At 53.8% G+C, this 27837-nt stretch overlaps 1 protein-coding gene across 1 annotated transcript in view; it reads right to left on the bottom strand.

Annotated features, from left to right (window-relative positions):
- SORCS2 (sortilin related VPS10 domain containing receptor 2) overlaps positions 1–27837 on the bottom strand; it is a gene marked incomplete at its 5' end in the record, with an annotated part of 492994 nt that overhangs the window by 36821 nt on the left and 428336 nt on the right. Inside the window, 4 exons of the mRNA XM_040237340.1 lie at positions 313–389; positions 6665–6767; positions 12031–12177; positions 17365–17544. Of these exons, the coding sequence (XP_040093274.1) occupies positions 313–389; positions 6665–6767; positions 12031–12177; positions 17365–17544 (507 nt within the window). The remainder of the gene's footprint in view (positions 1–312; positions 390–6664; positions 6768–12030; positions 12178–17364; positions 17545–27837) is intronic.

The raw sequence follows: 27837 nt of genomic DNA, 5'->3' as shown, positions 1-27837 counted from the left end.
GGGACGGCGCCTCCAGCCCTTCTCTGGCGGCTGTTCCGTTTGGGTTGACACCCAGGGTACCTGACCGTGGGGATGTGTCAGACCGCGAATCCCCCAGCACTGGCTGCCGCAAGAACAGCAGGAGGTGGGGGCCAGCCGGGCCTGGGTCCTCTTTTCCCCGATGGCGACCTGACTCCTAAAGGGAGCGGTGTCCAGCCGCTCAAGCCGGGGCAGAAACAGCAGTGTGTCTCAGAGCTCCTCCGGGAGGGAGGGGGCGAGAACAGACACGTCTCTGGGGGCCCCGGCGCGGTGAGCCCCTCCCTGCCACCTTACCTGCCGCCAGGTGTGGCCGCAGTCCGACGTGATGTACATTTCCTCTTTATATTCCACCAGCTGGGAGCCCAGGTTACCTGGTCCGGAAGAGAAGAGATGGAGCTGCTCTTAGGACCGGCCACTCTCCCCCGACCGAGGTCTGAGCACAGCCAGGGCCCCGAACCAGGGCTGGCAGTGGATGGGCCCTGGGTCTACGCCACCAAAGCCACAGTGGATGCGCCTTCTGCCCTCCTGGGTGCTGACAGGCCTGCCGTCACCACCGCGGGCCCTAGTCTGTGTGGTAAAGGGTTAACTTTGCCCAGAGAAAGCCGACCTCAGGCAGCTCAGGCAGAGCCCAGGTGCAGACAGAGCGTGGGGCCCTCAGGAGACCCACGGGTGAGGAGCGGGGTTCAGGAACAAGAAGCATGGCTGTGGACCACGTGGGCCAGGTGAGCAGCGTGTGGACCCAGCAGCCCGTGATGGGCTTTACACTGGGGCAGGACACGGCTGGGTTTGCGTTTGGAGGTAGCCCCTGGGGGATGGGTAGAGGGGAGGCCAGAGGCCGGTCCGGGCAGCATGGGGCCATCCTGGTGCGAGCTGGGCAAGCACATAGTAGGTGCTCATTAAGCATCCGTCAAGGGGCTGTTTGGAGGATGGGGAAGTGGGCACCAAGTCAGCTGGGCGGCCAACAGGCTCCTCCTGGGTCCTAGTTCACCTGACCCTATACCAGGCTGGCAGGTGGGTCACCAGCCTCAAAGGGGCCACTCTGCGGGGTTAGGACTTAATCTGGGGGTGCTGCTGAGTGGGGGCAAAGAACCCCCACTTAGTATCTAAGGTGACTCCGGTTTGAAGACCAAGAGGCTTGGCCGAGTGGACTCCAACAGGAAGAATGTTGGTCGCCTGGAGGACACAGCTCCAGGATGGTCACAGCAGCCTCGGAGCTGGGCTGGGTGATCCCAGACAGCCTCCCGGGAAGGGGCTCCGACAGCAGAATTTTCTGACATGTCAGATTTCACAGGCTTCTGTTCTGACCACGTGGTGATGGTCGGGGAGCCAGGGACCTGAGCTTCCTTCCAGGATGAAGGGGACCTGCTTTGAGGACACAGTAGCCCTTCTGGACTCTTCCTGGAGCCCCGGAGGCCCCTGACCCGGCAACCTGAGCAGCGCATGCCCTCTGGCGCCTTACCCACACGGTGCCCTCAGGAGTGCCTCCTCCAGAGCCAAGTGGAGATGTCACTAGACAATCCCAAGGGAGAGGGATCGTTCTCAGAGACGAGGCCAAGCCAGTTCAAGCAGAGCAGCTGAGGGCTTGCGTGCCTGCCTTTTTTTTTTTTGAGGTCCAACCAACATCCAAATCATCCATCCATCCTTCATCAATTTATTATCCATCCACCCTTCATTAATTTATTATCCATCCATCCATCCACCCTTCATCAATTTATTATCCATCCATCCATCCCTCATCAATTTATTATCCATCCAGCCTTCATTAATTTATCATCCATCCATCATCCTTCCATCCCCTTGTCTGTTCTTCATCAGTTCCACCCCCTCCCCCTCCCCCTGCACTTATCCATCAGCATCTGTTGAGTGCCTGCTCTCTCCCCAGCCTTGTGCTAAGCTGCAGGGGGTGCCAGCTGAGCAACCACAGCCCTGGCTCCCAGGGACCTCTCCGCCTAGCCAGGGAAGAAGGATGCCCTGCAACCAAGGCAGGGCCGAGGGTGCCTGGGATCCCGGGGAACCGTGAAAGCAGAGAAGGGAAAAGTAACAGACCCACGAAGGAGGGGAATCCAGGAGCGATTCCTGCAGGAAGCGACCTCTGCCCCTTGCCTCGAAAGACGAATGCCACTGGCCAAGTGAAAGGGGCAGGTGTGCCAGGCAGTGGGCTCAGTGAGGTGGGAGGGGAGGTTGGTCAGGGGAGGTGGGGCAGAGGGGCAGGTGCCAAGCTGGGTTCCCTTCTACCCGCCCCGCCACGGCAAGGCGCTCAGGAAAAGCTGCTGAGCACAGTCAGTGAGGTGACAGAATGAAGGCAAAAGCTGCGGGTTGGGGGGTGGGCAGAGGATGGAAGGGGTGCCCTTTATCTCCACCCCCCATCCTTCCAGACACCAACAGAGACGCCGGGACCCGTGCGTCCAATACCGAAGCCGTGCAGCGAAGGCCGCGGGGTCAGCACAACCTCACCTGGATTGGATAAGGCAGATCTGCTGCCCATGGTTTCGGGGGGCAGTGATGTCTCTCTTTTAAGTGACGTGATCTGTTTTCCTTGCTTCATCTACCAAGGCTGTCAGGCTGCCAGTCACCAAACAGGCACTGGGGCGGGGGGCGGGACATCAGGGGACATTCAGAGGACACGTCCACAGGCCGTCAGAGCGGAAGACTCTGCAGGAGCTCGGAGGCCGGGGCCCTCACGTTAGGGAGGGGAAACTGAGGCCCAGGGGACGTCCCCGGTGCTGTGTCCCTCCTGGCTGCTCTGGGCTCTCCTTGGGCCTCCTCCCCCAACAGCCTGGCCTCTCTGCCCTGTGTCCATGTTCTCAGGGCCTGGCATACAGTAAGCACTCCCTGAATGCACGTTTCCTTTCTGATCTTCCTTGGCCTGCAGCTTGCAGAGAGGCCAGGACCTCAGGGCCGGAACAGAGCAGAAGATCAACACAAGATCCACCCCCATCTCCTCTTGGCCGAGGAGGAAGGCGGCCTGGACCAGGAGACAGGGCTCCTACTGGGGGCCCCAGGGGCTCTTCCTGGCACAGAGAGGACGGAGGTGCTCCGAGCTCCCCGTCACAGCTCCTCAGGGTTTTCCTGGCCATGGGACTCCCCCGGAGCTGTGTCCAGGAGGTGTCTGCAGCCTTTGCTCTGCGTGGCCCTGAGGATTCACCACCCAAATGTGGAGCTGGAAGCAGTGTGTGCTGCGTGGGGGGCCCGAGACCCAGCAGGGCGGCTCCGGGAGGCGCAGCGCCTGCCCTACAGCAAGAACTCGGAAAGGGCCGAGTCCGAACCGGACCGGTCCCCTCAGTCCAGACCACGCATCTGTGTCTGCTGCCTCCTTAGAAGCTCGTCCCCTTGATGTGGCCCAGCCGGGGGAGAATGTTCCAGCTGGCACCCTGGCCTGCCGCGCTTATTGCTGGGTTCACCCTCTGAGGCTGCTTCTCGACCCTGCTGGTTAGAAGCCAATGTTCCCTTCTTTGCTTCTTAAATTCTCCTTTCCCGACCTCACTGGAGTCACCGCTGTGGGTCTAGCCTCTCGTCCACGGGCCCGGAGGACAGGCTTCCAGCAGAAGGCGCCCGGCATGGAGCCCGGCTCAAGGGCGGTGGTGCCCAGGCACTGTCTAAGTGATAGGGAGAGCTGCAGAAACACGCCTGGCATCCGCCAAACAGAGGTCATTCTCTCTTTCTGCAGATGAGGGTGCTGAGGTTCGGAGGCACCAGTCATGCCCAGAGCCCAGCAGCTGTAATGTGGCAGAAGCAGGGCATACGGCAGCCTCTGCCGGTCCCAGGGTGAGGGGTGAGTGATAGATCTGTGCAGAGGCTCCCTGGAAACAGACAGCCATCATCCCCCGGCTGCCTCAGGCGGCTCAGCCCAGGCGGGGCCCTCATTTGGACCCACTGCTCCTGCCACGTTGCCCAGCCCGCAGGGGGGCCACCAGTGGGAAGCTGGTCCCTGCTTAGCAGCAGTGGCAGGGCCCGAGGGAGCCCAGCTCACTCCACCTCCCCTCTCTGGTCCTCTGTTCCCAGCAGACACCCAGGGCTAGATGGAGGATGTAAAAAAATTCACACCTCGGTTGGCCCACATTGTACGGATGGCTCCGTCTCCATCTCGGGAAAGCCATGGCGAGGTTAAAAAGCTGCGGAATGAAGTATAAATGCAGCATCCTGCCCCTGGCGGGGGGACAGTGAGGGGAGGGAGGGAGGCGCGGAGGGAGGCAGCCACCCACCCGCTGCACTCCCGCTTCTGTGAGTCGCATATGGTGAAGCGAAGCTCCTGCGGGTCCTTGCAGCTCCCCTGGGGGCTGGAACGCTTGTCCCGAGCTTTCAAAGTCTTTTGAGTGCTGGGAACATTTGAAATTGTGCCTTTTGCACCTTTGGTCAAGAATTTGAGGTTTCAAGCCATCACGAACGTGCATTTTAAATACACCGTTGCCTTCGGGTCCAGGGACCTGAGTCCACAAGACTGAGGGTGCCTGACACAGGTGGCCCAACCTCTCTCTGTGTGGGAGCTGGTGCCCCACGAGCAGCATTGAAATTGAGGCTGATGCGCATTTTTGTCATTGACACCCACCTGGAAGCGGGTGGACCCCGCCCCAGTGGCAGCCACTGACCAAGACCCCTGGGGCACGGATGGGCAGAAGGAGGCCCAGAAGCGGAAAGCTCTTCCTTGCCGTCATCTCTGTCTGGTTGTATCACTCGCCGCCCCCCACTGGAATGCCCCCCTCTCCAGGATAACGTGGGATGCCCACCCTGACTGCCAAGGTCTCTTGCCTTCTGAGATGCACAGTGCCCACAGGGGCCTCACCTCCCGGCCTGCCTGTGGGCTCTGATCGGGTCGTTCTGAAACGCATATTACCTCCTCTGTCTGGAAGGATGGCCCTGCCGCCTCATCGTGGCCACTCACTCATTCATTCATCACTCACTCATTCATTCACTCACTCACTCATTCACTTATTCACTCACTCGCTTATTCATTCACTCATTCATTCCTTCACTCCTTCAATTGCTTCATTCATTCACTCACTCTTATTCCTTCACTCATTCATTCACTCACTCATTCATTAGCTTACTCACTCATTCATTCACTCTCTCACACACAGCCGCCAGGCTGGGATACGTCTGCTGAAGAGTCAGATGCGTCATCCAGCCCAGGGTCTGGGGTCCAAATTCTCCAGGCTGCAGCTGGTGCTGGAGCAGAAAGAGGGATAGAGCCCCGGGTTCAGGCAGCCAGGAGCCCTGGCCCGGGCCTCGGCGGTCCCTGCTCTGTGACGGGGCAGACACACTGTCTCTCTGACTGCCACATGCCCCATCCACGCCTGGGTGTGCACAGCCCCAGCCTGGCTCTTCCGCCCCCAGGACCAGTGGCTGGCTGGTGGGCCTGCCCCAAAGTCTTGCTCTCTGCAGTTTCAAGGGGCACAGCAGTCCTCCCAGGGCAGGGGACTTCCTTTCCTAGAGGAGCCTGGGGTGGGTCTCAAGCTTCAGGAGGACACCTTGCAAGTTGCGAGCAAGTCTTCCCTCTCCTTGGGTTCATTACCTCCTCTGCAAAGTGGGGGTGCTGACCTCTCAGGGTCACGGTGGTGATGAGAGGGGTTCAGGGCCTGGCAGGGGAGAAACAGCCACCATGGCAGCTGTGGGCAGAGTGTCAGGGCTGAGCTGCTGAGAGCTGGTGCGGCTGTCCCCTCTCTGAAGGGTAAAAGGGAAGCCAGACGCCAGACGCTGCCTGGCAGTGGACTTTTAAAACATGTGATTTTATTTGCAATGATTCTTCTAACTCACATAAACTTTATTTTAAAGTTTTATTTGATTGGCACACATTCAGTGACCCCTGAATAAGTTTGTAGTTTAGTGGGGTAGACAGACACAATCACAACATATGTTTCTTTTTTCCCCTTATGTAAGTTGTATATGTGTCTCTCTCTCCCAACTAGAAACTTCTTTAGGGACCAATAACTATCAACCATGATACAGATTATCCGTCCGTCCACTCACCCATCCATCCTTCCATGTATTCATTCACCATTTTGTTTTCCATCCTTCCATTGGGCCATCGGACTATTATTCTTTCAACTATTCAAGTATCCTCTGACCCATCCTGCCACCCATCCATCCTTCCCTCCTTCCATTCATCCACCCATCTGTTCTTCCATTGGTCATCCACCCATCTATCCATCCTTCCATACATCTGTCCATCTGTCTATCCATTCTTCCATTCATCTATATCCATCCTTCTGGCCGTCTATCCATCCACCCTTCCCTTCATCCATCCATCCATTCTTCCATTGTTCATCCATCCACCCTTCCATCCATCCATCCATTCTTCCATTGGTCATCCATCCACCCTTCCATCCATCCATCCATCCATCCATCCATCTATTCTTCCATTGGTCATCCATCCACCACTGTATTCATCCTTCCATCCATCTGTCCATACATCCTTCCATCCGTCTATCCATCCATTCATTTAGTGAACACCTATCATGTGCCCACTCTGGACCATGCAGACATCCCTTGGGGAGGTGCCAAGAAACCTGGGCTTCCTGGGGATGCTGTGGCACTGTCCCAGTGGACACACCGTGGCCCCAGGCCTGTGCCCGTCAGGTTCCACCCCGAGCCTGGAGCTTCGCGTGGGCGGTGCGGCTCCCGCAGTCTGGCTACAAAGGCAGCCTCCTACCTGCGCCCATGACCAGGCCGGGGGCGCTGTCCCTGGTGTGCACGGTGCCCGACACGTAGGGGTTGTCTGCCCAGCGCAGGTGCAGGTGCAGGTGGCAGTCCGGCTGCAAGGGGAGAGGGAGTCGCGGTCAGCACTGGGGAGGGAGTGGCGACCCGAGAGAGAGCAGGGCCCAGGCTGACGCAGCCCCGTGGGTTCTGGGCGCGAAGGCAGGGCCAGGGTGTTTTAGAGGAGTGGGAGGAAGGTGGGGAGGAGGCTTGGAGGCTGACCCCTGGGTGAAGGTCATCAGGTTGGGGCTGAGAGGGCTTCTCCAGAGGAAGGGCCTCCCGGCCTGGGTGCTGGAGGGTGGGTTCCCCAAAGTGGCTCCTGAGTGCAGAGCTGGGCCACAGAACGGGACTCCAGGAGCCTGCACGACCCATGGCCACATTCATCCACCCAGAACCTTCACTGGGCGGCCCTTAGGTGACCATGGGCATCAGGGGACAGCTGTGGGCAGCCCATAAACTGTCCTCTGAGAGAGGCAGGCGGTACGGTGGGTGTGTTAGAGCCCAGGTTACTCTCAAACATCAGCAGAGGACATCAGGGATGCAGCCTGGCTGGCGTCCTGGCTGAAGGGGCAGAAGCGCTGGCTGTTGGAAGCCCTCTAGCACGCCTCACGTCGCTTGGCGGCCGCCTCTGGGCCAGCACCGAGCCACACGCTTTATGAGGTGTGTGTCACAGAAGGCTCTCAGCATCCGTCCTGCCATCCCCTCTGTGCTGACGGGAAACCGAGGCACAGTGTGTTTAAGCAACTTCTCACGGCGGGGCTGGGGCCACAGCTGGGGCTGCCTCATTCAAAGTCCACACTGTGAGCCCTGCGGGTGGGACGGGGGGCTGGCACCTCCAGGCAAACCAGGCCGGCGGCGCCCAGAACGAGGAAGCACCAGCTGTTTCTTGTCCAGCATCGTCAGACCCCCACATCTGTCTTTGCCCCAGCCGCCTGCCCCGCCCCCCCAACTCTGCTGAGATGGTAGAGGCCAAGCCAGCTCCCTGGGGTGGGCCCAGGGGCCCAGGGGAGAAGACGAGCTGAAAGGATGTATCCTCTGGACTGACCCTCCTGAGTCTCCCCAGACCTTGGTGACTCACACCCACAAGCCCCACCAGCCCTCGGTCACATCTGCGTAGTACACAAAACCACAGGACCTAGGACGAGGCCCCAGGTCTCCACACAGCTCCCCCCAGGCCACCAGACATGACCCCAGGGAGTGACCTGCCCGCCATCAGCCAGGACTGCCTGTCGCCCACCCCTCCCAGAGTCATTCCATACTCTACCATCTACTGAAATCCATCTGAGAGATCTCTCTTCTCTACATTTAATGTTGCTTTAACACTTTCTTCTGGCCCGTGAACTGCATACATTTTATACAGATTATCCAAAGTTAAAAATCAAAGCGATCGATAAATTGGCTATTGATCTGGGCCAGGTGCCCAGGGCCTGATCCAGTGGGAGAGGAGCTTGATTGGTCTGTATCAGAGTTTTAAAATATATATTAGTTTCATCACACCCTGTATGGTTTCATTCATCGCAAATGTCCAGAGCAGGGAAGTCTATAGACAGGAAGTGGACTTCAGGGCAGGGCGTGGGGTGGGGAGAATGGGGGTGGTGGCTAAAGGGTACAGGGTTTCTTTTTGAGTCTAAAGAGGACCGTGCTGATGGGCGCACAGCTCTGTGATGATTCCAGAAACCAGTGAATTGTCACACTTTAAATGGGTGAATTGTATGGGATGTGACCGGCATCTCAGTCAAGCTGCTAAAGAATAAAGTAAGAGGTGGAAAAGTGAGCTGGAAGAGCCCCACTTTTAAGCAGACTTGGTGGGCTAGACCCTGCCCAGGGCAGCCTGAGGTTGGCAGGGCCCCGTGGGCAGGCAGCTTGGTCACTGAGTCCCCCCAGACGGGAGCCCCCCAGACAAGGGGAGGGCTTGGCTGAGCAGGATAAACCTGACCTGCTGCGGCAGGTTAAGCTGCAGCCTGACCTGGATTTTTCCTGGTTTCTTACAACTGAGAAGCAGGTTGGTGACCTAACACCTTTGGGGCACCTTCAGCCCCCTCTCCCGGGGGGTGAGGGTGTGTCTGGGGGAGGGGTGCCCATGACCTCTGTGAGCAGGGCCAGTCTCCAGCTGTAGAAGGAAGCTCGAGGAGAAGGAGGCGCCTCTGCAGGGACACAGCCCGCCTTGCTGTGTCCACGGACATGCTCCTGGGCCGAGAAGGCCCGGCCCAGGCACGACCCTGCTCTGGTGCCCCAGGAGTCCCGGGTGCCAGGTCCTGGGTAGAGTGGCCACGCTCCCCAGCTTGCAGCCAGCCTTCTGCACGTCCCCTGACACTGTGCTCACAGTATCACTAACTCTGGGAGTGGTGAGGCCTGACTTCCCTTCCCCATCCCCAGCCCACTGTGGCTGTCTTAACTGCTGGACGCTTGATGGGGGCACAGATGGAACACTCTTCAGGGGTCCCTGTGGTCACAAGTGGCCCACAGGACCCTGGCAGGGCTGTGGTCCCTTTTTGAGTCACACAGGTCCTTCCAGCAGGTCCTGGAGCTTCGGGGGCGCTCTGCCGGGGTTCTGACTCGCTGACACAAGGCCCAGCTGTGTCTGCGCTGAGCTGATGAAGGGATGGCAGGCCTGGAGAGGCCGACCCACAGGGCCCTCAGCACCTGCACATATGATGGGAGGGGACGCACCGAGCACCAGGCTGCTCTCGGGGTGCAGAGTTAGACACGGCAGGGTCCCCCAGGGCCACTGAGGGCACAAGTGGGAAGACCTCAAGGGCAGGTTGGTGCCAGGGGAGGCGGTGCTGAGCGCACGGTCCTGGAGAGTGGGCCTGGGTACCTGCAGGGCCTGGGTGGGTGTGACGGGCTGAGGGGGCAGGATCACGCTGCCCCAAGGCGCCCCTTCCTTGGCCCCTCCACACGCGGGAGCTGGCTGGCGTGCTAAAGGGGTGTCCATCAGAGACTGTCGGCTGGCTGGAAGGCCCCGCTGTTGGCCGCTGTGAGTGAGGGGACCTGCTCACCTGTGCACCCCACCACTCGGCTCAGCCAGTGTCTGAGAAGAGCGGCCACAGATGGCAAAACGGACAGGTTTTCATTCTGAGCCCGAAGGTCAAGAGAGGCAAAACTACCTCCAAGGGCAACCGAGCATCCAAAAACAGGTCTGATCCATGCTCGTCTGTTAAAAAGTCCCCTTCAGAATTTGCTCTGTGGCTCAGGAAACTCAAACAGGGGCTCTGCATCAACCTAGAGGGGTGGGATGAGGCGGGAGACGGGAGGGAGGTTCAAAAGGGAGGGGATAAATGTAAACCTATGGCTGATTCGTGTTGAGGTTTGACAGAAAACAGCAAAATTCTGTAAAGCAGTTATCCTTCAGTTTAAAAATAAATAAATAAATAAATAAGACTCCTTCATTTCCCCGCCACTAGAAGGCTATCTTCCCAGCCAGAGAGCTTGTCATATGACCCAGGAAAATCTTTCTGACCCAGAGTTAAAAGAAAAACAGAAGACTCAGAAATCCCACGTGTCGGGATCCCCAATGGAACTTTTTAACGTGACTGGAAGCCAAAGGATGGGAAAGAAAAATGCCGGACGCTGTCAGTTCTGAGTGACGCAGTTACAGGTATCACTTATTCCCCTTTCTATACGTTCCTGCATTTTCCGGGTATTCTGCAATAAGCAGGAATCACTTTTCCGATGAGAAGTAAAACCTCACGTGTAGCCTGCCCTGTGCATTGAGAGTTTCCGCGGCTGAGTGAAGGACACAGAGAAGAGACCCCGGAGGAGGGCCGCGCTGATGCCGCCCCGCAGGCCCCGCCCACGGCCGCCAGGGCTGCACACGCAGGGGACGGGGACGCGATGGCCGGGGAGGCAAGGCTGCGGCTCCTGCCTTTCGGGCCGAGCTGGGCATCCTGACGCTTGTCCTCCTTCCGCTGTGCCCATCGGGCTCTTGGCCTGACTGCCTGCGGCCATGCACCTACCAGCTGGCTCCCACTTTTATTATTTTAAGGCCGGGGCATAAATCTCGAAAGGTTATCTCCTTGCTGAGCTGCATAATTGTAGACAAGAATCTATTCTTAGCGAAAACTTGCTTTGACAGATTAATATGGCTTAACTTTGTCGATGATGATACAAAAATTAGCCCTTTCACAGCAATTCTGTTCTCAGAAGCGCTTTTACAAGTGGCAGGTAATTAATTCTCCCCGTAGGTCGACAGGTGCTATTATCCCTTGTTGCTAGCAGGAGGGGGGCTTATGCAGAAGCCAAGTGTAGCCCCCTAGTTGGTGAGGTCAGGGAGTGAAGACCTGAGGCTCTGCCCGGAGGGCGCAGAGCCCCACCCTGGTCCTGGGGGGCAGTCACTGGCTGGTCAGGTGGGGTGCCTACCGCCTTGAGGGGCCCTGTGGAAATCCAGGCAGGTCCCAAGAGGGCAGAATTGCTTGCTGTTTTGTGTATTGATATATTCTCAACACCCAGAAGAGTGCCTTTCCATAATAGGTCCCGGTATATGTTTGTTGAATGAATATTCATGTAAAATAGGCACCACTACTCTTTCTGTTTACAGAGGCACAGCAATGGATGGGGGCCTCTGACTGTGAGGAGCTTCCAGTCAAGGCCAGTGGGAAACAGAAGCATGTGTGCCCAGTGGAGGCTTCTCTGTAGAAGGGACACGCAGACAGGGTTTTCGGGTGTCAATAGGAGTTCACTGAACGAAGAGGAAAAGCCTTCCCCATCCCCAGGGCAGCCAAGACACGGGGGCAGCCTACACTCATATTCATGTAGAAAGGTACCCTTGGAAGATCAAGGCCAGCTTGGACCTCATGAGATTTGGACTGTGTCCTGGCCCCTCCCTTATCCAGCCCCGCCCCCACTTCCACAGGCAGAGTGTGCTGCTTGGCCCTTGACCCTGGCCAACGGGGCTTAGCAAGTGCAGCCCAAGCAGGCCTGCAACCTTCTTGCAATGTTTCTGCCCGCCCTCCTGCACCTCTGCTATTGCCCAGAGTGTGCCTGGGCTGGTCCTGGGAGGAGGATGCCAGATCCCTGCCTAAATCATAGCCCCTAGGTATGTGAGTGAGCCCAGCCTCTCACAGAGCTGAAAGAGTGACTGCTGTTTGGGGTGGTTTGTTACACAGCACTGTTGTGACCAGAGCTGACCGATACACTCCCCTCTCTGACCTCTTCAGTAAAGCAAGGAGTTTCTTACTGCCTTCTCCACCACACCCAGAGAAAGAGGTGGTTCATGTCTCTCAGATGGCCCTTCTCAGACGTCAGTGTCTCTGACCCCTGGATCCTGCAGTTGCTTCCAGTGCCCACCCCCGGGAAGGTGTGTGCAGTGAGCAGGGCACTCACAGGCTTGCAGTTGGTCGGTTTCCCGTTCATGTCCGTGCTGGGAGGCCTCAGGAAATCCCAGTCTCGGCCCTTGTTGTAGGTTATGAGTGTCACCACCTTCCCGTTGACTTTCTGGTTTGCCAGGAAGACTCCCTTCACCCCGCGGACCTGCAACAGAAGCACAAGAAGGATGGTAAAGGCCTGCCCGGCCCCTTGTGAGAGCTCTGTGTGCAAGGCCTCGTTTGTCCCTGACAACAGCCCTGAGCCAAGGCTGGCTGTACACCCTGGAGGTTAGTGGGGCTCAGGGCACAAGGGAGCAGAGATGCAGTCTGAGCTCTGACTAGGAGATGGTTCTGTCTGACCCCACTTTCCAAGTGCATTTCATGACACCGAGCTGTCCTCCCAGGTCCAGCCTCTGCTGTCAGACGGCGAGCAGGGCCCTGGTCCTTGACATGCTTGCGCATCTCGGACACCCCGTCTTTAGCCGGGGCTCCTGACTCAGAGTCCCAGTCCCTTGCCTCCTTCCCAGGGGACCCACAGGGCCTGGACCAGTGGAGTCGCTCTGGGCTTCCCTCCAGAGACTCCATCAGCTCAGCCCCGCAGGAGGTTGCCACAGGAGGTTGAGGTTGGGGTCCATGCTGGTCCCAGCCTGCCCTGGATGAGAGTCAAAGGTCCCCATGCTCCCTTTCTCAGGATTCCTGGGGGGTCCAGGGAGGTGGGCCACACAGACGCCATAGTCAGTCACTGAGTCGGCTCATAAGAAATGGTCAAGCATCAGCAATTTCCTGGGGGGTCCAGGGAGGTGGGCCACACAGACGCCATAGTCAGTCACTGAGTCGGCTCATAAGAAATGGTCAAGCATCAGCAATTCCCAGTTGTTCAATCTAGTGATCCTACGGAGGTGAGTTTTCTGGCAAGTTCCTTGGGCATGGAGGCCTGGGATCTAGTAACTGAGGCCCGCTGGTGTGGCCTGAGTTCCTTGGAGCCCCCATGGGCCTGAAGCAGCCTTTGCTGCTCTATAAATAGCATGAACCCAGGGCAACTGAGGCACAGAGTTACAAGATTTATCTGGAGTTCCCTGACCAAAGGTGAAGCTCAGGGCAACGGTGATGTTCACAGTGCCTTCTGTGTCGCGGTCAAGGGGGTCAATAAGCAGCACCGCATTAAATTCTCAGACTCCACGAGGTGGCTGCTTTTCCTAGGCCTCCGTGGCAAGGGCCCGCCAGGTGGGGAGCGGGCTGGGGAGGAACCTGAAGACTGATGCAGAGTGAATGGTGTGCGCGTTTCCTGTGGCTTCTGCGACAGGTGACAGCGGATGGGGCTTAAGCTACATAAGATAGTGTGACAGCTCCGGGGGCCGGGAGCCCCACCGGAGTGGGTCCCGCAGGCTGAGAGCAAGGTGTCAGGGGCCGGTTCGTCCTGGAGGCTCCAGGGAGACGCCGGGTCCTTGCCTTTCTCAGAGTCTAGAGGCACCCGAGGTGCTTGGCTTGCGGCCCCTCCTCCATCTTCAAAGCCAGTCGTACAGCGGCTCCCTGGGCATTCTTCCATGGTTCCATGGGTTTTTCTCTTCCCTTCTGCTCCTTGCACTCGCGAGGACCCCTGAGAGTGCAGTGGGCCTCATGGAAAACGCTGGAAACTCTTCCCATCTTCTGTCTGCCGACTCCAGCCCCCTTTGCCTGTGTCTTCTGCTAGGAGGCTGCTGTCTGGGGTGAGGATGGCGGTCTGGCCCTCACTCCACAGACGGTGTCTCAGGGATGGTCTTTCTGGGGGCCGACCCGGGGGAGGAGGACCACGGCCCCTTCTCTCTCACTCGTGGTGACGTCACTGTCTCGGGCCCATCTGAGCGTCACTCAGGGGAAGGCACCCAGCCTGCCCTGTGCTGGGTCCAGACGCACCCCCTGATGTCCCAGCCCAACTGGCCTCCATGAAAACACTCAGCAGTAGATAACCCGGACCCTCCTGTCCCAGAGAGGTAGGAGCAGGCCGAGTCTCCCTGGGGTGGGTCTCATCAGCGGAGCGCCAGCTTCCAAAGCTGACATGCCCACACCACATGCCCACCCTTCTCACGGCTGTGCTGGCTTCCTGGGGCTGACGTGAGAAAGTTCACAAAGTGGGAGGGGGGCGGGGCTCAAACAACAGAAATTCTGTTTCCTCACAGTCGGGAAGCCAGAGGTCCACGATCCAGGCACTGGCAGGGCGGTCCTCTCTCCGAAGTTTCTCAGGGAGGCTCCTTCCTCGTCTCCTCCAGCTTCAGGTGTCTCCACGCATTCTCTGCTCCGTCTTCACAGAGCCCCCTCTCTGTGTGTCTGTGTCTCCTCTTCTGATCCTTGTAAGAATACTTGTCATGGCTTTAGAACCCAACACAAGCTCATCTCAAGACCCTTCACTTGGTGACACTGCAAAGCTCCTTTTCCCTAAGAAGCTCAAAGTCATGGCTTCAATGTGGTTTTACCTTTTTTTTGAGGGGGGGGGGGTCGCATTCAGCCCATTACAATGGCATGGCTGTCTCCCAGGTGTGGTCAGGACTTCTCAGGGTCAGGGCACAGGACTGAGGACCCCCATGAAAGTGTTAGTCACTCAGTCGTGTCCGACTCTTTGAGACTCCATGAACTGCAGCCCACCAGGCTCCTCAGTCCATGGGCTTCTCCAGGTAAGAATACTGGAGTGAGTAGCCATTCCCTTCTCCAACCTAGAGATCTTCCCAACCTAGGGATCAAACCTAGGTCTCCTGCATTGCAGACAGTTTCTTTATCATCTTGAGCCACCAGAGAAGCCCCCATATCCCCCTTCCTAACCCAAGCTTCAACACAAGGAGGCCCCCAGAGAAGAGCTGTCATTTGGTCTAGAACCAGGACGCCTCCCCGCCACCCCTGCCCACCCCAAGCAGTGGTGTGAGTTCACGGCCCTTGAAAGTCCAGGCCTCTCAGGCCAGTGTTTGCCTGTGATGTCTCGGACAAGACATTTTTCCTGGATCTGCCATTAGATGAATGATAACCATGGAGATAATGCAACCAGCACACGTGTAGACTCTCTAGGCCAGGCCTTCCCCACGCACGATCTTGAATCCCCAGAAAGGCCACTGCTGTGAAAACTGTCGCGAGCTCGCTGAGTACTGGGCTGCTGTAAGTGTTCAATGGAAACATAGGCCTCCTTCTGTGCCTCCAATTGGCACAGAAACCCTCTGAGGAAGGTACTACTGTCATCCTCGTTTCACTACGAGGAAACTGAAGCACAGAGAGGTTAAGTAACCTCCCTGAGGTCACACAGCAAATACATATCAGAACTGGGATTTGAGCCCAGGCAGTGGGGCTCCAGAGCTCTGCTCGTAACCACTACCCATGACTCACATTAGGTGGATTTCAGAGAAGCCAAGTCACTCACAAGGAGGCCCAGCTTTGGGCCTGGCCACGTGAGCTCCCTCCAGTCCCCATGACCTCTCACTGCCGGGTCTTTGGCATGAATTGCTGTTTCCAGGTTCCTCAAGCCTGGCTAACTTCAGCTTGGTCTTAGATCCATCCACATCCCTTCCTCCAGGAAGCACTCCCTGACTCCCATCCCGGGCTGGCTAACTGCCACTCACAGTGTTCTCCAGATGCTGACTCACCGGGTGGGAACCACTGTCGGGGGCTGATCTTCCTGTAGTGTATGAAATTCCTGGGAGAAGTGGTCTACTCCTCCCTGTGTCCTGGGGATGGGGCCTGGAGCTGGCCGTGTGCTACAGGCGGTACGGATACCCGCAGAGGGCCAGGCAATCCTGAGTGTAACTGCGGTGTCTGCAGTGCCCTCATCCTGAGTCAATGACATGCCCTTTCTGCGTGTTACCTTTAGCAAATGGCCCTGAGCCGTGGGCTGTGTCCATCTGGGGCAGTAAACCCATACATGGATTCTCACTGTAAACCAATGCTTACATTCATCACTTCCTTGGAGAAGGTGGTTCTGTGCTGCTGTTGACGACTCAGAGATGGAGGCTGCAGCCCCGGTTCTGTCCGGGAGGCCTGCTCCCACCCCAGCTGATCTGCTCTGTCTGCTTAAGGCTTGGCTGGCCACCCATGGGACACTCTCCCGAGCCCGGCAGGAACGGCAGAGTCTGGCAGGCCCACCGCCAGCATCTGCTACGAGAACACACTGGCCAGAGGCTCCCCGAGGGAGGAGCTTAATGGTGAATGACCGAGGGAGGGAGTGCTGGCCAGGAGGGTGGACAGAGCTTGGGACGACAGACCTGGGCTGGTCCTGGTTTTCTCACTTCCTCCCCAAGTACCTGGGCAGGTTGCATGCCCTGTCTGAGCCTCTGGTTCCTTACCTGTAAAGCGGCTGAGGGAGCCCCTCCTGGGTCTGGTGCGGACAAGGAAGGATACAAGAGATGGCCTTGAAAGGCCGGGTTCCAGTTGGGCCGTTGTGGGTGTGGGGCTGACATGTATGGAATCGAGCGCATGGGAGCCAGGAGCCCCAGTTCAGAGCCTCTGACCTGATCAGGTCGGCCCCTCGGCATCATGCGACAGGAGCGCGTGGAGGCTTAAATGGGACACAGATGGGGTGGGACCCAGGGAGGGCACTGGGTGATCTGGGAATCTCAGGCAGGGAGGCCCCAACCCCCAGCCCCAGAGACAAGCGCTGCAGGCCAGGGCGGAGACAGGAAGCTAGAGAGCCCGACAGAGGTGAGATACGCAGAGCGGGGCGGAGACCAGTCCTGGGTGGGGGGAGGCAGCGAGGCCAGCAATGGGAGGGGTCCCAGCTTCTGTCCCTCAGCCTGTTTTCGTGCAGTGGCGTTCAAGGCACGCGTGGCTCTGCAGATGACGGCTGATGAGTAAGTTGACGGTGGGGACCGCTAACCCGAACCTCAACTCAGCAACATGTCATCCCCACAAAAGAATTCCATTCTTCTCACGAGCAGAGTTACACAGTGTTCCTACACTGGATTTTGAATTTCACCTCAAAGAGCGAGTTTTCTCTCTTGCTCTGAAAGTACCTGCATGGTATCCTCTAGATCTGCAAAGCCTAAATTAGGGCATTTTTGCAGGGTGGGATAGGGGCCCGGGCGGGAGTGGGTGGAGCTGGGAAGGGAGTGGGAGGAGTCGGGCAGGAGTGGGTGGAGCTGGGAAGGGAGTGGGTGGAGTCGGGCGGGAGTGGGTGAAGCTGGGAAGGGAGTGGGAGGAGTCGGGCGGGAGTGGGTGGAGCTGGGAAGGGAGTGGGAGGAGTCGGGCGGGAGTGGGTGGAGCCGAGCGGGAGTGGGTGGAGCCGGGGCGGGGGGGACGGGGCCGGGGGGTGGAATGGGAAGGGCCGGGGCAGAAGTGAGAGAGGCCAGGAGGGAGTGGGCGGAGCCGGGGCTGTGGGCCCGAGACGCCCCTCAGGTCCCACCTCCAGGATGTCGATGACCACGTTCTCCTCCGCCTGCCGCGAGCTGCGCACGTCCTCCAGCACCAGTGAGTAGCGCACGCCGCGCGTGTCCGACTGGTACAGGTTGTAGGTATCGGTCTGGTACCACTCCTGCACGGCCACGAACACCTGGCTCTCGTCTGTGCTGATGACCTGCAGATCCTGGGGGCGTGGGGGAGTGGGGTCAGTGCGGGCTGGGGGCCGGTGCGGGGGAGGGAAGCTGGCCTGGGCGTGGGGTGTAGGGGGGATGGGGCAGGCCTAAGGGGAGGGGTGGGCAGGCCTCAGGCCTGGTCGGTGGGGGTTGACCACAGCCCTCTTGGCGTCAGGCTGACCTAGATTTTCATCCCGGCTCTGCCCGCAGTGCTCTGTGGCTGTAGACAAGTCCCTTCACCTCTCTGGGCCTCCGTTCTCCCAGCTTCAAAACGGGGGTCATGTTCCCACCCTCCACATTGGGTGGGGGTGCTTTCTAGGCACTGGGCGGGTGCAGTGACACCTCCCCCCACCCCCTGCCCCTGCCATGCCATCTGCCTGCTTGTCCCTGCAGTTAGGAGGAGCCTGAGACTCCCACACACCCCAGACCATCACCCCTGGGAGGCGGGGACCCGTCTCCTTCCGGGCCCCTCCCCGACTCCATCCTGAGGATCAGATAAGCTATCTGTCAGTTCACTCACTCAGCATGTGTTCATTAAGTGCCTGCTGTGTGCCAGGCGCTGTGCTAGGCCCTGGGCCCCGCTGGGGACCCACACTGGTCTCTGCCCTCCAGGTTGTACACTGGGAAGGAGGGCCGGATTAATTTGCTTCAGCCTCATGCCCAGGGCCTCCTCGATGGCCTGCTACATACAGAGAGCTGCCCTTTGCCCACAGTTCCTCCAGGCCAGGACACCCCTGCCCTTGGTCCTCCTGCTGGACACACAGCCAACAAGGCCCGTGCAGGGCAGAGGGTGGCTCAGGGCCTGGCGGGAGCTGAGGGCAGGCGCCTGGCCAGCAGGCGGGCAGGAGGCCTGCCCCGAGAAGGTCAGCGGCCGAGGCCAAAGCCCGCCTGGAGCAGGATGCCTGGCAGCTCTTGAGTGGGCCAGGCAGCCCCTCTCAGGATTTGTTCCAGATTTGACAATTCAGAATTAAAAAAAAAAAATCCACAGTGAAATAAAAAGAAGAAGAAACCCAGGGCTAAGCTGAATTTCTTGTTTTCCTTTTCACTCCCAGCCAGCGCCAAACGCTGCGTGGGAGCCACATGAAAAGGCATCTGAACAGGCCTGTTTCAAAGCCATAACGAGCTTTTATGCTGCAGCCTCTCCAGCTTGCCTTCTATCACTCCTAGACTTTTATTGCCCCTCTGGCAGAGGAGCTTCCAAGATCCAGGAGCCGAGCGTGGACAGATGGCAGAGGGGGCGGGGCAAAGCTGGTCACGACCGCTGCTCCGCCCACCACGGCCAGTGTAGTTTGGGGGTTCTCTTCCTTTTACAGACTTTCAATCTGGTGAAGAGGCCGCCTGGGCAGGGTGCAGGCCGGTGATGGCCCCTCCCCTCCTGCCTGTTTCCACCCCAACCTCCCGGTGCTGTGCAGCCAAAAAAAAAAACTCATTTCGCTTTGCAAAAACGAGGGGGGCAGTGCTGTGAAACAGTTGCGATGCACCTCCCTCCCAGGGGCAGCCCTGCAGCGCGGTGGGGCCTTGGCCCGTGGACCCTAGCAGCTCACAGCCAGGGAGGGCTTACAGAGCCAGGGCCACAAGCCTGCGGTTCCCTCTGTGAGATGGGACAGCAGGGTGATGGGGAGTCGGAGGGCTGCGCCTGAAGCCTGGGGAGTGAGGCATCTCTGCTCCTCTTGCCCACCTTCCCTCTCCTAGTTCTCCACGCTAGGCCAAGGTGTCCTTCCGGGTACCACTAATCCTGCAGCCCTGCGTGAGAAAACCTTCTATTGGCCCAAGGTTCCGAGCTCACGCAGTGCCCAGCATCAGTCACACGGGGGTCGATCAGTATTTCCCGCTATTACCTTCATTCTGAGTTTGTCTCCCCCACACCCGGGTAAATGTTTACAAAACCTGAGTAAACATTTACTAGAATTTGGGAAACAAAGGAAAATGTATGAACGGAGTAAAAGTTGCCTGTAGTACTGCTCCTAGAGAAACCTGATATTAACATTTAAAAATGTTTACTTCTGGGCTTGTTTCCAAATGTGATTCATATACTCTCTCAAGTATGGTTTGTAGCTTGCTCTTGCATGAGGAGCATGCTTCTCTGTTGTTACAATTATTTACAAACACCACTCTTAGTGACTGCATGATATTCTCTTTTGTGGATGTACCATATTTCACTGAATATTTCCCCACTTGGTGAGCTTTTTAGCATCTCAAGCATGATGTGCAAAACAGTCATAAACATTCCCAGACATAGATCTCTGTGTTCTCTGTATTGCCACAACATAAATCTAAAAAGGGAAATTGCTGCATCTGAGAGAAGGAACGTTTTTAAAGTTCTTGTTACATTGTGTTCCTTTCCCCCAAGCAGAGCTAGAGGGCGCTCGTTTCTCTCCACGCACTGAGACCAGTCTTTCAAAAATCCTTGGTGTTTCGAGTGTGATAAGTAATATACAATTTTCCCCTTAAATTATTCATATTCTTCTTCTTTTAAAAGGAAAGTTAGAAGCAGAGACATTTGTTGACTCCATTTCTAAACAAAAGACATTAAAATATTACACATATGTACATGTGTTTCCATGTGTGTATATACTTATATGGGCTTCCCAGGTGGCTCCGTGGTAAAGGGTCTGTCTGCCAATGCATGGGCTGCAGGAGAGATCCCTGGGTGGGGAAGATCCCCTGGAGGAGGAAATGGCAACCCACTTAGCTGGTGCCTTGCTTCCCTGGGACTAAATTTTACCCTGCCTTGGTTCCAGTATTCTTGCCTGGAAAATCCCATAGATAGAGGAGCCTGGCCAGGTACAGTCCATGGAGTCCCAAAGAGTCTATGGGGTCACAAAGGACATGACTGAGAGGCTGAGCACGCGTGCACACACACACACACACACACACACACACACACGTCTATGTGTCTGGAGAAATATGTGGAAACATCAGAGTTGCCAATGTTTGTTATCAGGTAGAATTAGGTTTGATTATAAGTGATATAAACTGCAAAAAAAAGTGACTCAAATGAGATAGAAACTCATTTTTCCCCAAATGTAAAAGGATTCCAGAGGTAGACATCCCAGTGTAGAAGGTGGAATCACCAAGGATAGAGTCACCAGGAACAGTGGCTCCTTCTGAGTCGCCTTCTCCTGCCCAGTTCTGCCCCATCTACTGATGGTCCAGGTTGATTGCTAGAGCTCCAGCCAGCCATCTTGTCAATGTGCACGGCAAAAGGAGGGAGAGAGGAAAGAGGAGGGGAAGGCTAGTCTTTAAAATAGGGCTCTGAGAAGTCTCCCAGACCTGACGATTCCACTTAATCTCATTGGCCAGATTTCAGAAATGACCACATGTAGCTGGAAGGGAAGCTGTAAAATTTAGTCCCAGCTGGGAAGCAAGGCACCAGCTAAGACTTAAGATGAAGAATAAGAAAGAATATACAATGAACAAAGTTAGTGGAGGTGATGGAGTTCCAGCTGAGCTATTTAAGATCCTAAAAGATGATGCTGTTAAGTGCTGCACTCAACATGTCAGCAAATTTGGAAAACTCAGCAGTGGCTACAGGACTGGAAAAGGTCAGTCTTCATTCCAATCCCAAAGAAAGGCAATGCCAAAGAATGTTCAAATTACCATACAGTTGCGCTCATTTCACATGCTAGTAAGGTAATGCCCGAAACCCTTCAAGCTAGGCTTCAGCAGTATGTGAACTGAGAACTTCCAGATGTACAAGCTGGACTTAGAAAAGGCAGAGGAACCAGAGATAAAATTGCCAACATCCACGGGATCAGAAAGAAAGCAAAGGAATTCCAGAAAAATATTTACTTCTGCTTCACTGACTACACTAAAGCCTTTAACTGTGTGGATCACAACAAACTGTGGAAAGTTCTTAAAGAGATGGGAATACCAGACCACCTTACCTGTCTCCCGAGAAACCTGTTTGTGGGTCAAGAAGCAATGTTAGAACCAGATGTGGAACAACATACTGGTTAAAAATCGGGAAAGGAGTATATCAAAGCTGTATACTGTCACCCTGTTTATTTAATTTCTATGCAGAGTACATCATGTGCAATGCCAGGCTGGATGAATCACAAGCTGGAATCAAGATTGCCAGGAGAAAGATCAACAGCCTTAAATATGGAGATGACACTGCTCTAATGGCAGAAAGCAAAGAGGAACTAAAGAGCCTCTTGATGAAGGTGAAAGAGGAGAGTGAAAAAGCTGGCTTAAAACTCGGCATTCGAAAAACTAAGATCATGGCATCCGGTCCCATTACTTCCTGGCAAATAGATGGGTGGGGGGAAAGTGGAAGCAGATTTTATTTTCTTGGGCTCCAAAATCACTGTGGATGGTGACTGCAGCCATGAAATTAAAAGATGCTCGCTCCTTTGAAGGAAAGGTATGACCAACCTAGACAGCATATTAAAAAGCAGAGACATCCCTTTGCCAATAGTCAAGGCTATGGCTTTCCCAGTAGTCATATACTGATGTGACAGCTGGACCCCAGAGGAAGCTGAGCATGAAAGAATTGATGCTTTCAAACTGTGGTGTTGGAGAAGACTCTTGAGAGTCCCTTGGACTGCAAGGAGATCCAACCAGTCCATCCTAAAGGAAATCAGTCCTGAATAGTCATTGGAAGGACTGATGCTGAAGCTGAAGCTCCAATACTTTGGCCACCTGATGCGAAGCACTGATATTTGAAAAGACCCTGATGCTGGGAAAGATTGAAGGCGGGAGGAGAAAGGGTGACAGAGGATGAGGTTGTTGGATAGCACCACTGACTCAGTGGATATGAGTGTGAGCAAATTCCAGGACATAGTGGAGGACAGGGAAGCCTCGTGACTGCAGTCCATGGGTCTGCAAGGAGTTGGACACAAATGAGCAAAAGTTCCTACAACAGTTGCCTTGAGGAATGAAGTGAGATTGTCACGGAAAGGAGGAATGGAGTGGAGAACAGGCAGAGATGGTATATATATTTGCGTTATTCCATTAGTTGTAGTGGAACCATTTTAAAGAAGTACTTTTGGAAAGCTTAAAAACATTTTAATAAGAATGATAGGAGAAATGTCCTCATAGATTTTTACATAAAATTTAAGGAACAGCTGAATGAGCCAACATCTTCACCAAATTCTTTCAGCACTTTGAATGTTGCAACTCACATTCAAGCCTGGCCTCCAAGCTTTCTGATAACAAATCTGCCTATAATCTTACTGATGGTCCCTGTATGTGACGAGTGACTTGTCTCTTGCCACTTCCAAGATTCTTTCATTGTGTTCCCACAGCTTGATTATAATGTCTTGGTGTGGAACTCTTAGTGTTTATGCTACTTGGAGCTCACCAAGCTTTTAAAGACCTTTATAGTTAGGTTTTCATCAGGTTTAGGGAAGTTTTGGGCTTTCAGATAATTCCTCTGCCCCTTTCTCTTTCTCCTTCTCCTGGGACTTCCACACTTTGTATATTGGCTGACTTGATGATGACCCACAGTCTCTTAGATGGAGTTCATTTTTCTTCCATTTTTTTTCTTTCTGTCCCCCAGGTTTTATCATCTCAATTGTCCCATCTCCAAAGTTCTCTGCTTCTTTCTTCTACTTGCTCACATCTGTTTTTGAATTTCTCTAGTGGATTGTCTGTTTCAATTACTGTTCCTTTTAGCTTCAGAATTTCTTTTTGGTTCCATGGGTTCTATCTATTTTTTGGTACAGGGGCACGTTAGAGATACTGTGGGTTCAGTTCCAGACCACCCCAATAAATCAAACATCACAATAAAGTGAGTCACACAGATTTCTTTGGTTTCTCAGTGTATATAAAAGTTACATTCACACTATACTGTAATCTATTAAGCACGCAATAGCATTATGTCTTACAAAATGTGTATACCTTAACTAAAAAGTACTTTATTGTTAAAAAACAGGTAATGACCATCTTAGATTTCAGTGAGTCATAATCTTTTTGCTGGTGGAGGGTCTGAACTAGATGTTGACAGCTGCTGTGTGATCAGCGTGTTGGTTGTGGCAACTTCTTAAAATAAGACAGAAATGAACAATGCTGCATCTATTCACTCTTCCTTTTTTGAATAATTTCTCTATAGAATGCAATGCTGTTTGATAGCATTTACCCACAGTAGACTTCTTTCAAAATTGGTATCAATACTCTCAAACTCTGCCGTTGCCCCATCAACGAAGCTTGTGTAACATCTCAATCCTTTGCTGTAATTTCAGCAATCTTCACCAGGAGTAAATTCCATCCAAGAAATCCCTTTCTTTGCTCATCCATAAGGAGCACCTCTTCATTCCTTGAAGTTTTATCATGAGCTTGCAGAAACTCAGTCACATCTTCAGGCTCCCCTTCTAATTCTGGTTCTCTTGCTGGTTCTACCACATCTGTAGTTACTTCCTCCTTTGAAGTCTTAAACCTTTCAAAGTCGTCCACGAGGGTTGGACCTCCACTTCTTCCAAACTCCTATTGATGTTGACACTTTGACCTCTTCTCATGAATCACAAATGTTCTTAATGGGAGATCCTTCCTAGATGGTTTTCGATTGACTTTGCCCAGATCTGTCAGAGGAGTCGCTGTCTATGGCAGTTATAGCCTTGTGAGCTGTATTTATTAAATATGAAGACTTGAAAGTTGAAATCACTCCTGGATGCGTGAGTTGCAGAACGCACCCTGTGTCAGCAGGCATGAAGCCAACACGCTGACATTAATCTCACTGTATATCCCCATCAGAGCTCCTGCGGGCCAGGTGCACTGTCAAATGAGCAGTGATATTTTGAAAGGAATCTTTTTCAGAGCGCTAGGTCTCAAGAGTAGGGCTAAAACAGGCAGCGAACCACATTGTGAATAGATACGCTGTCATTCAGGCTTTGTTTCATTTACAGAACACAGGCAGGGTAGGTTCATCATGATCCCTAAGGGCCCTAACATGTTCAGAATGGTAAATGAGCCCTGGTGTCAACTGAACGTCATCAGCTGCATTAGCCCCTAACAAAAGAGTCAGTGCTTTGAAGCTTTGGTGCCAGGCATTGACTTCTCCTCTCTACCTATGAAAGTCCTAGATGGCATCTTCTTCCAACAGAGGCTGTATGTCTACAATCAAAGTCTGTTGTTTAGTGTTCAGTTCAGTTCAGTCACTCATTCGTGTCCGACTCTTCACGACCCCATGAATCGCAGCACACCAGGCCTCCCTGTCCCTCACCAACTCCCGGAGTTCACTCAAACTCATGTGCATCAAGTCGGTGATGCCATCCAGCCATCCCATCCTCTGTCATCCCCTTCTCCTCCTGTCCCCAATCCCTCCCAGCATCAGAGTCTTTTCCAGTGAGGTAGCTACCCTAATTAATAATCGTAGTTGTATCTGGATAACTTGTGGCAGCTTCTATTAGTACGTCAGCTCTTGCTTTGTCACTTTGCACAATGACGTTATGGAGATGCCTTTTTTCCTCAAACCTCATGAACCAGTCTCTGCCAGCTTCAGACTTTTTTTCTGCAGCTTCCTCACCTCTCAGCCTTCATAGAATTGAGGAGAGTTTTACCTAGTTTTTAATTAGTGACTTTCCATAGCTGTTATGTTTGTGAGTAGATGGCACCCCACTCCAGCACTCTTGCCTGGGAAGTCCCATGGATGGAGGAGCCTGGTGGGCTGCAGTCCATGGCGTCGCTGGGAGTCAGACACGACTGAGTGACTTCACTTTCACTGTTCGCTTTCATGCATTGGATAAGGAAATGGCAACCCACTCCAGTGTTCTTGCCTGGAGAATCCCAGGGACAGGGGAGCCTCGTGAGCTGCTGTCTATGGGGTCGCACAGAGTCGGACACGACTGAAGTGACTTAGCAGCGGCAGCAGCAGCACTTTCCTTGAGCTCCCCTGGTGGCTCAGATGGTAAAATGATCCACCTACAATGTGGGAGGCCTGGGTTCGATCCCTGCATTGGGAAGATCCCCTGGAGAAGGGCGTAGCAATCCACCTTGGTATTCTTGCCTGGAGAATCCATGTGGACAGAGGAACCTGGGATTGCAAAAAGTCTGACATGACTGAGGTACTTAGCACAGCACAGTGCTTTGCTCTGGGTTTCGGCTTTGTTTAATGGAACAAACGCTGCAGTTGGTGGGGTCTTCGATCCAGATGATTCAGACTTTCTCCAGATCAGTGATGAGCCTGTTTTGTTTTCTCCGTATCAGCGATAAGGCTGTTTGTTCATGTGTTCATAGGAGTAGCACTTTTAATTTCCTTCAAGAACTTTTCTTTTCAATTCACAACCTGGCTGTTTGCTGTAAAAATTCTGACTTTTAGCCTGTCTTGGATTTCAACAAGTCTTCCTCACTAAGTGTAATCATTTCTAGGTTTTAATTTAAAGTGAAAGAAGTGTGACTCTCCCTTTCACTGGAACACTCAGAGGCCACTGTAATGTCAATTCTGTGTATCTGAAGGAATAGGGAGGTCAAGGTGAGGAGCAGCGGCTGTGCTTTGCTGGAGCAGCCCTGAGGAGATACCCCACATCCAAGGTAGAAGAAACCCAAGTGGGATGGTGGGTGTTGCAAGAGGGCATCAGAGGGCAGACACACTGAAACCATACTCACAGAAAACTAGTCAATCTAATCACACTAGGACCACAGCCTTGTCTAACTCAATGAAACCAAGCCATGCCTGCGGGGCAACCCAAGATGGGCGGGTCATGGTGGAGAGGTCTGACAGAACGTGGTCCACTGGAGAAGGGAATGGCAAACCACTTCAGTATTCTTTCCTTGAGAACCCCATGAACAGTATGAAAAGGCAAAATGATAGGATACTGAAAGAGGTACTCCCCAGGTCATTAGGTGCCCAATACGCTACTGGAGATCAGTGGAGAAATAACTCCAGAAAGAACGAAGGGATGGAGCCAAAGCAAAAACAATACCCAGTTGTGGATGGGACTGGTGATAGAAGCAAGGTCCGATGCTGTAAAGAGCAATATTGCATAGGAACCTGGAATGTCAGGTCCATGAATCAAGGCAAATTGGAAGTGGTCAAACAAGAGATGGCAAGAGTGAACGTCGACATTCTAGGAATCAGCGAACTAAAATGGGCTGGAATGGGTGAATTTAACTCAGATGACCATTATATCTATACTGCGGGCAGGAATCCCTCAGAAGAAATGGAGTAGCCATCATGGTCAACAAAAGAGTTTGAAATGCAGTACTTGGATGCAATCTCAAAAATGACACAATATCTCTGTTTGTCTCCAAGGCAAACCATTCAATATCACAGTTATCCAAGTCTAGGCCCCAACCAGTAACACTGAAGAAACTGAAGTTGAATGGTTTTATGAAGACCTACAAGACCTTTTAGAACTAACACCCAAAATAGATGTCCTTTTCATTATAGGGGACTGGAATGCAAAAGTAGGAAGTCAAGAAGCACCTGGAGTAACAGGCAAATTTGGCCTTGGAATGCGGAATGAAGCAGGGCAAAGACTAATAAAGTTTTGCCAAGAAAATGCACTGGTCATAGCAAACACTCTCTTCCAACAACACAAGAGAAGACTCTACACATGGACATCACCAGATGGTCAACACTGAAATCAGATTGATTATATTCTTTGCAGCCAAAGATGGAGAAGCTCTATACAGTCAACAAAAACAAGGCCAGGAGCTGACTGTGGCTCAGATCATGAACTCCTTATTGCCAAATTCAGACTTAAATTGAAGAAAGTAGGGAAAACAACTAGACCATTCAGGAGTGACCTAAATCAAATCCCTTATGATTATACAGTGGAAGTGAGAAATAGATTTAAGGACCTAGATCTGATAGATAGAGTGCCTGATGAACTATGGAATGAAGTTCATGACATTGTGCAGGAGACAGGGATCAAGACCATCCCCATGGAAAAGAAATGCAAAAAAGCAGAATGGCTGTCTGAGGAGGCCTTACAAATAGCTGTGAAGAGAAGAGAGGTGAAAAGCAAAGGAGAAAAGGAAAGATATAGGCATCTGAATGCAGAGTTCCAAAGAATAACAAGAAGAGATAAGAAAGCCTTCAGCGATCAATGCAAAGAAATAGAGGAAAACAACAGATTGGGAAAGACTAGAGATCTCTTTAAGCAAATTAGAGATACCAAGGGAACGTTTCATGCAAAGATGGGCTCGATAAAGGACAGAAATGGTATGGACCTAACAGAAGCAGAAGATATTAAGAAGAGGTGGCAAGAATACACGGAAGAACTATACAGAAAAGATCTTCACTACCCAGATAGTCATGATGATGTGATCACTAATCTAGAGCCAGACATCTTGGAATGTGAAGTCAAGTGGGCCTTAGAAAGCATAACTATGAACAAAGCTAGTGGAGGTGATGGAATTCC

Source organism: Oryx dammah, unplaced genomic scaffold, assembly GCF_014754425.2.
Source record: "Oryx dammah isolate SB20612 unplaced genomic scaffold, SCBI_Odam_1.1 HiC_scaffold_3, whole genome shotgun sequence".
NCBI lineage: Eukaryota > Metazoa > Chordata > Mammalia > Artiodactyla > Bovidae > Oryx > Oryx dammah.
The sequence above is the reverse complement of the archived record's forward strand: the minus strand, read 5'-3'. Positions and strand labels throughout refer to the sequence as shown.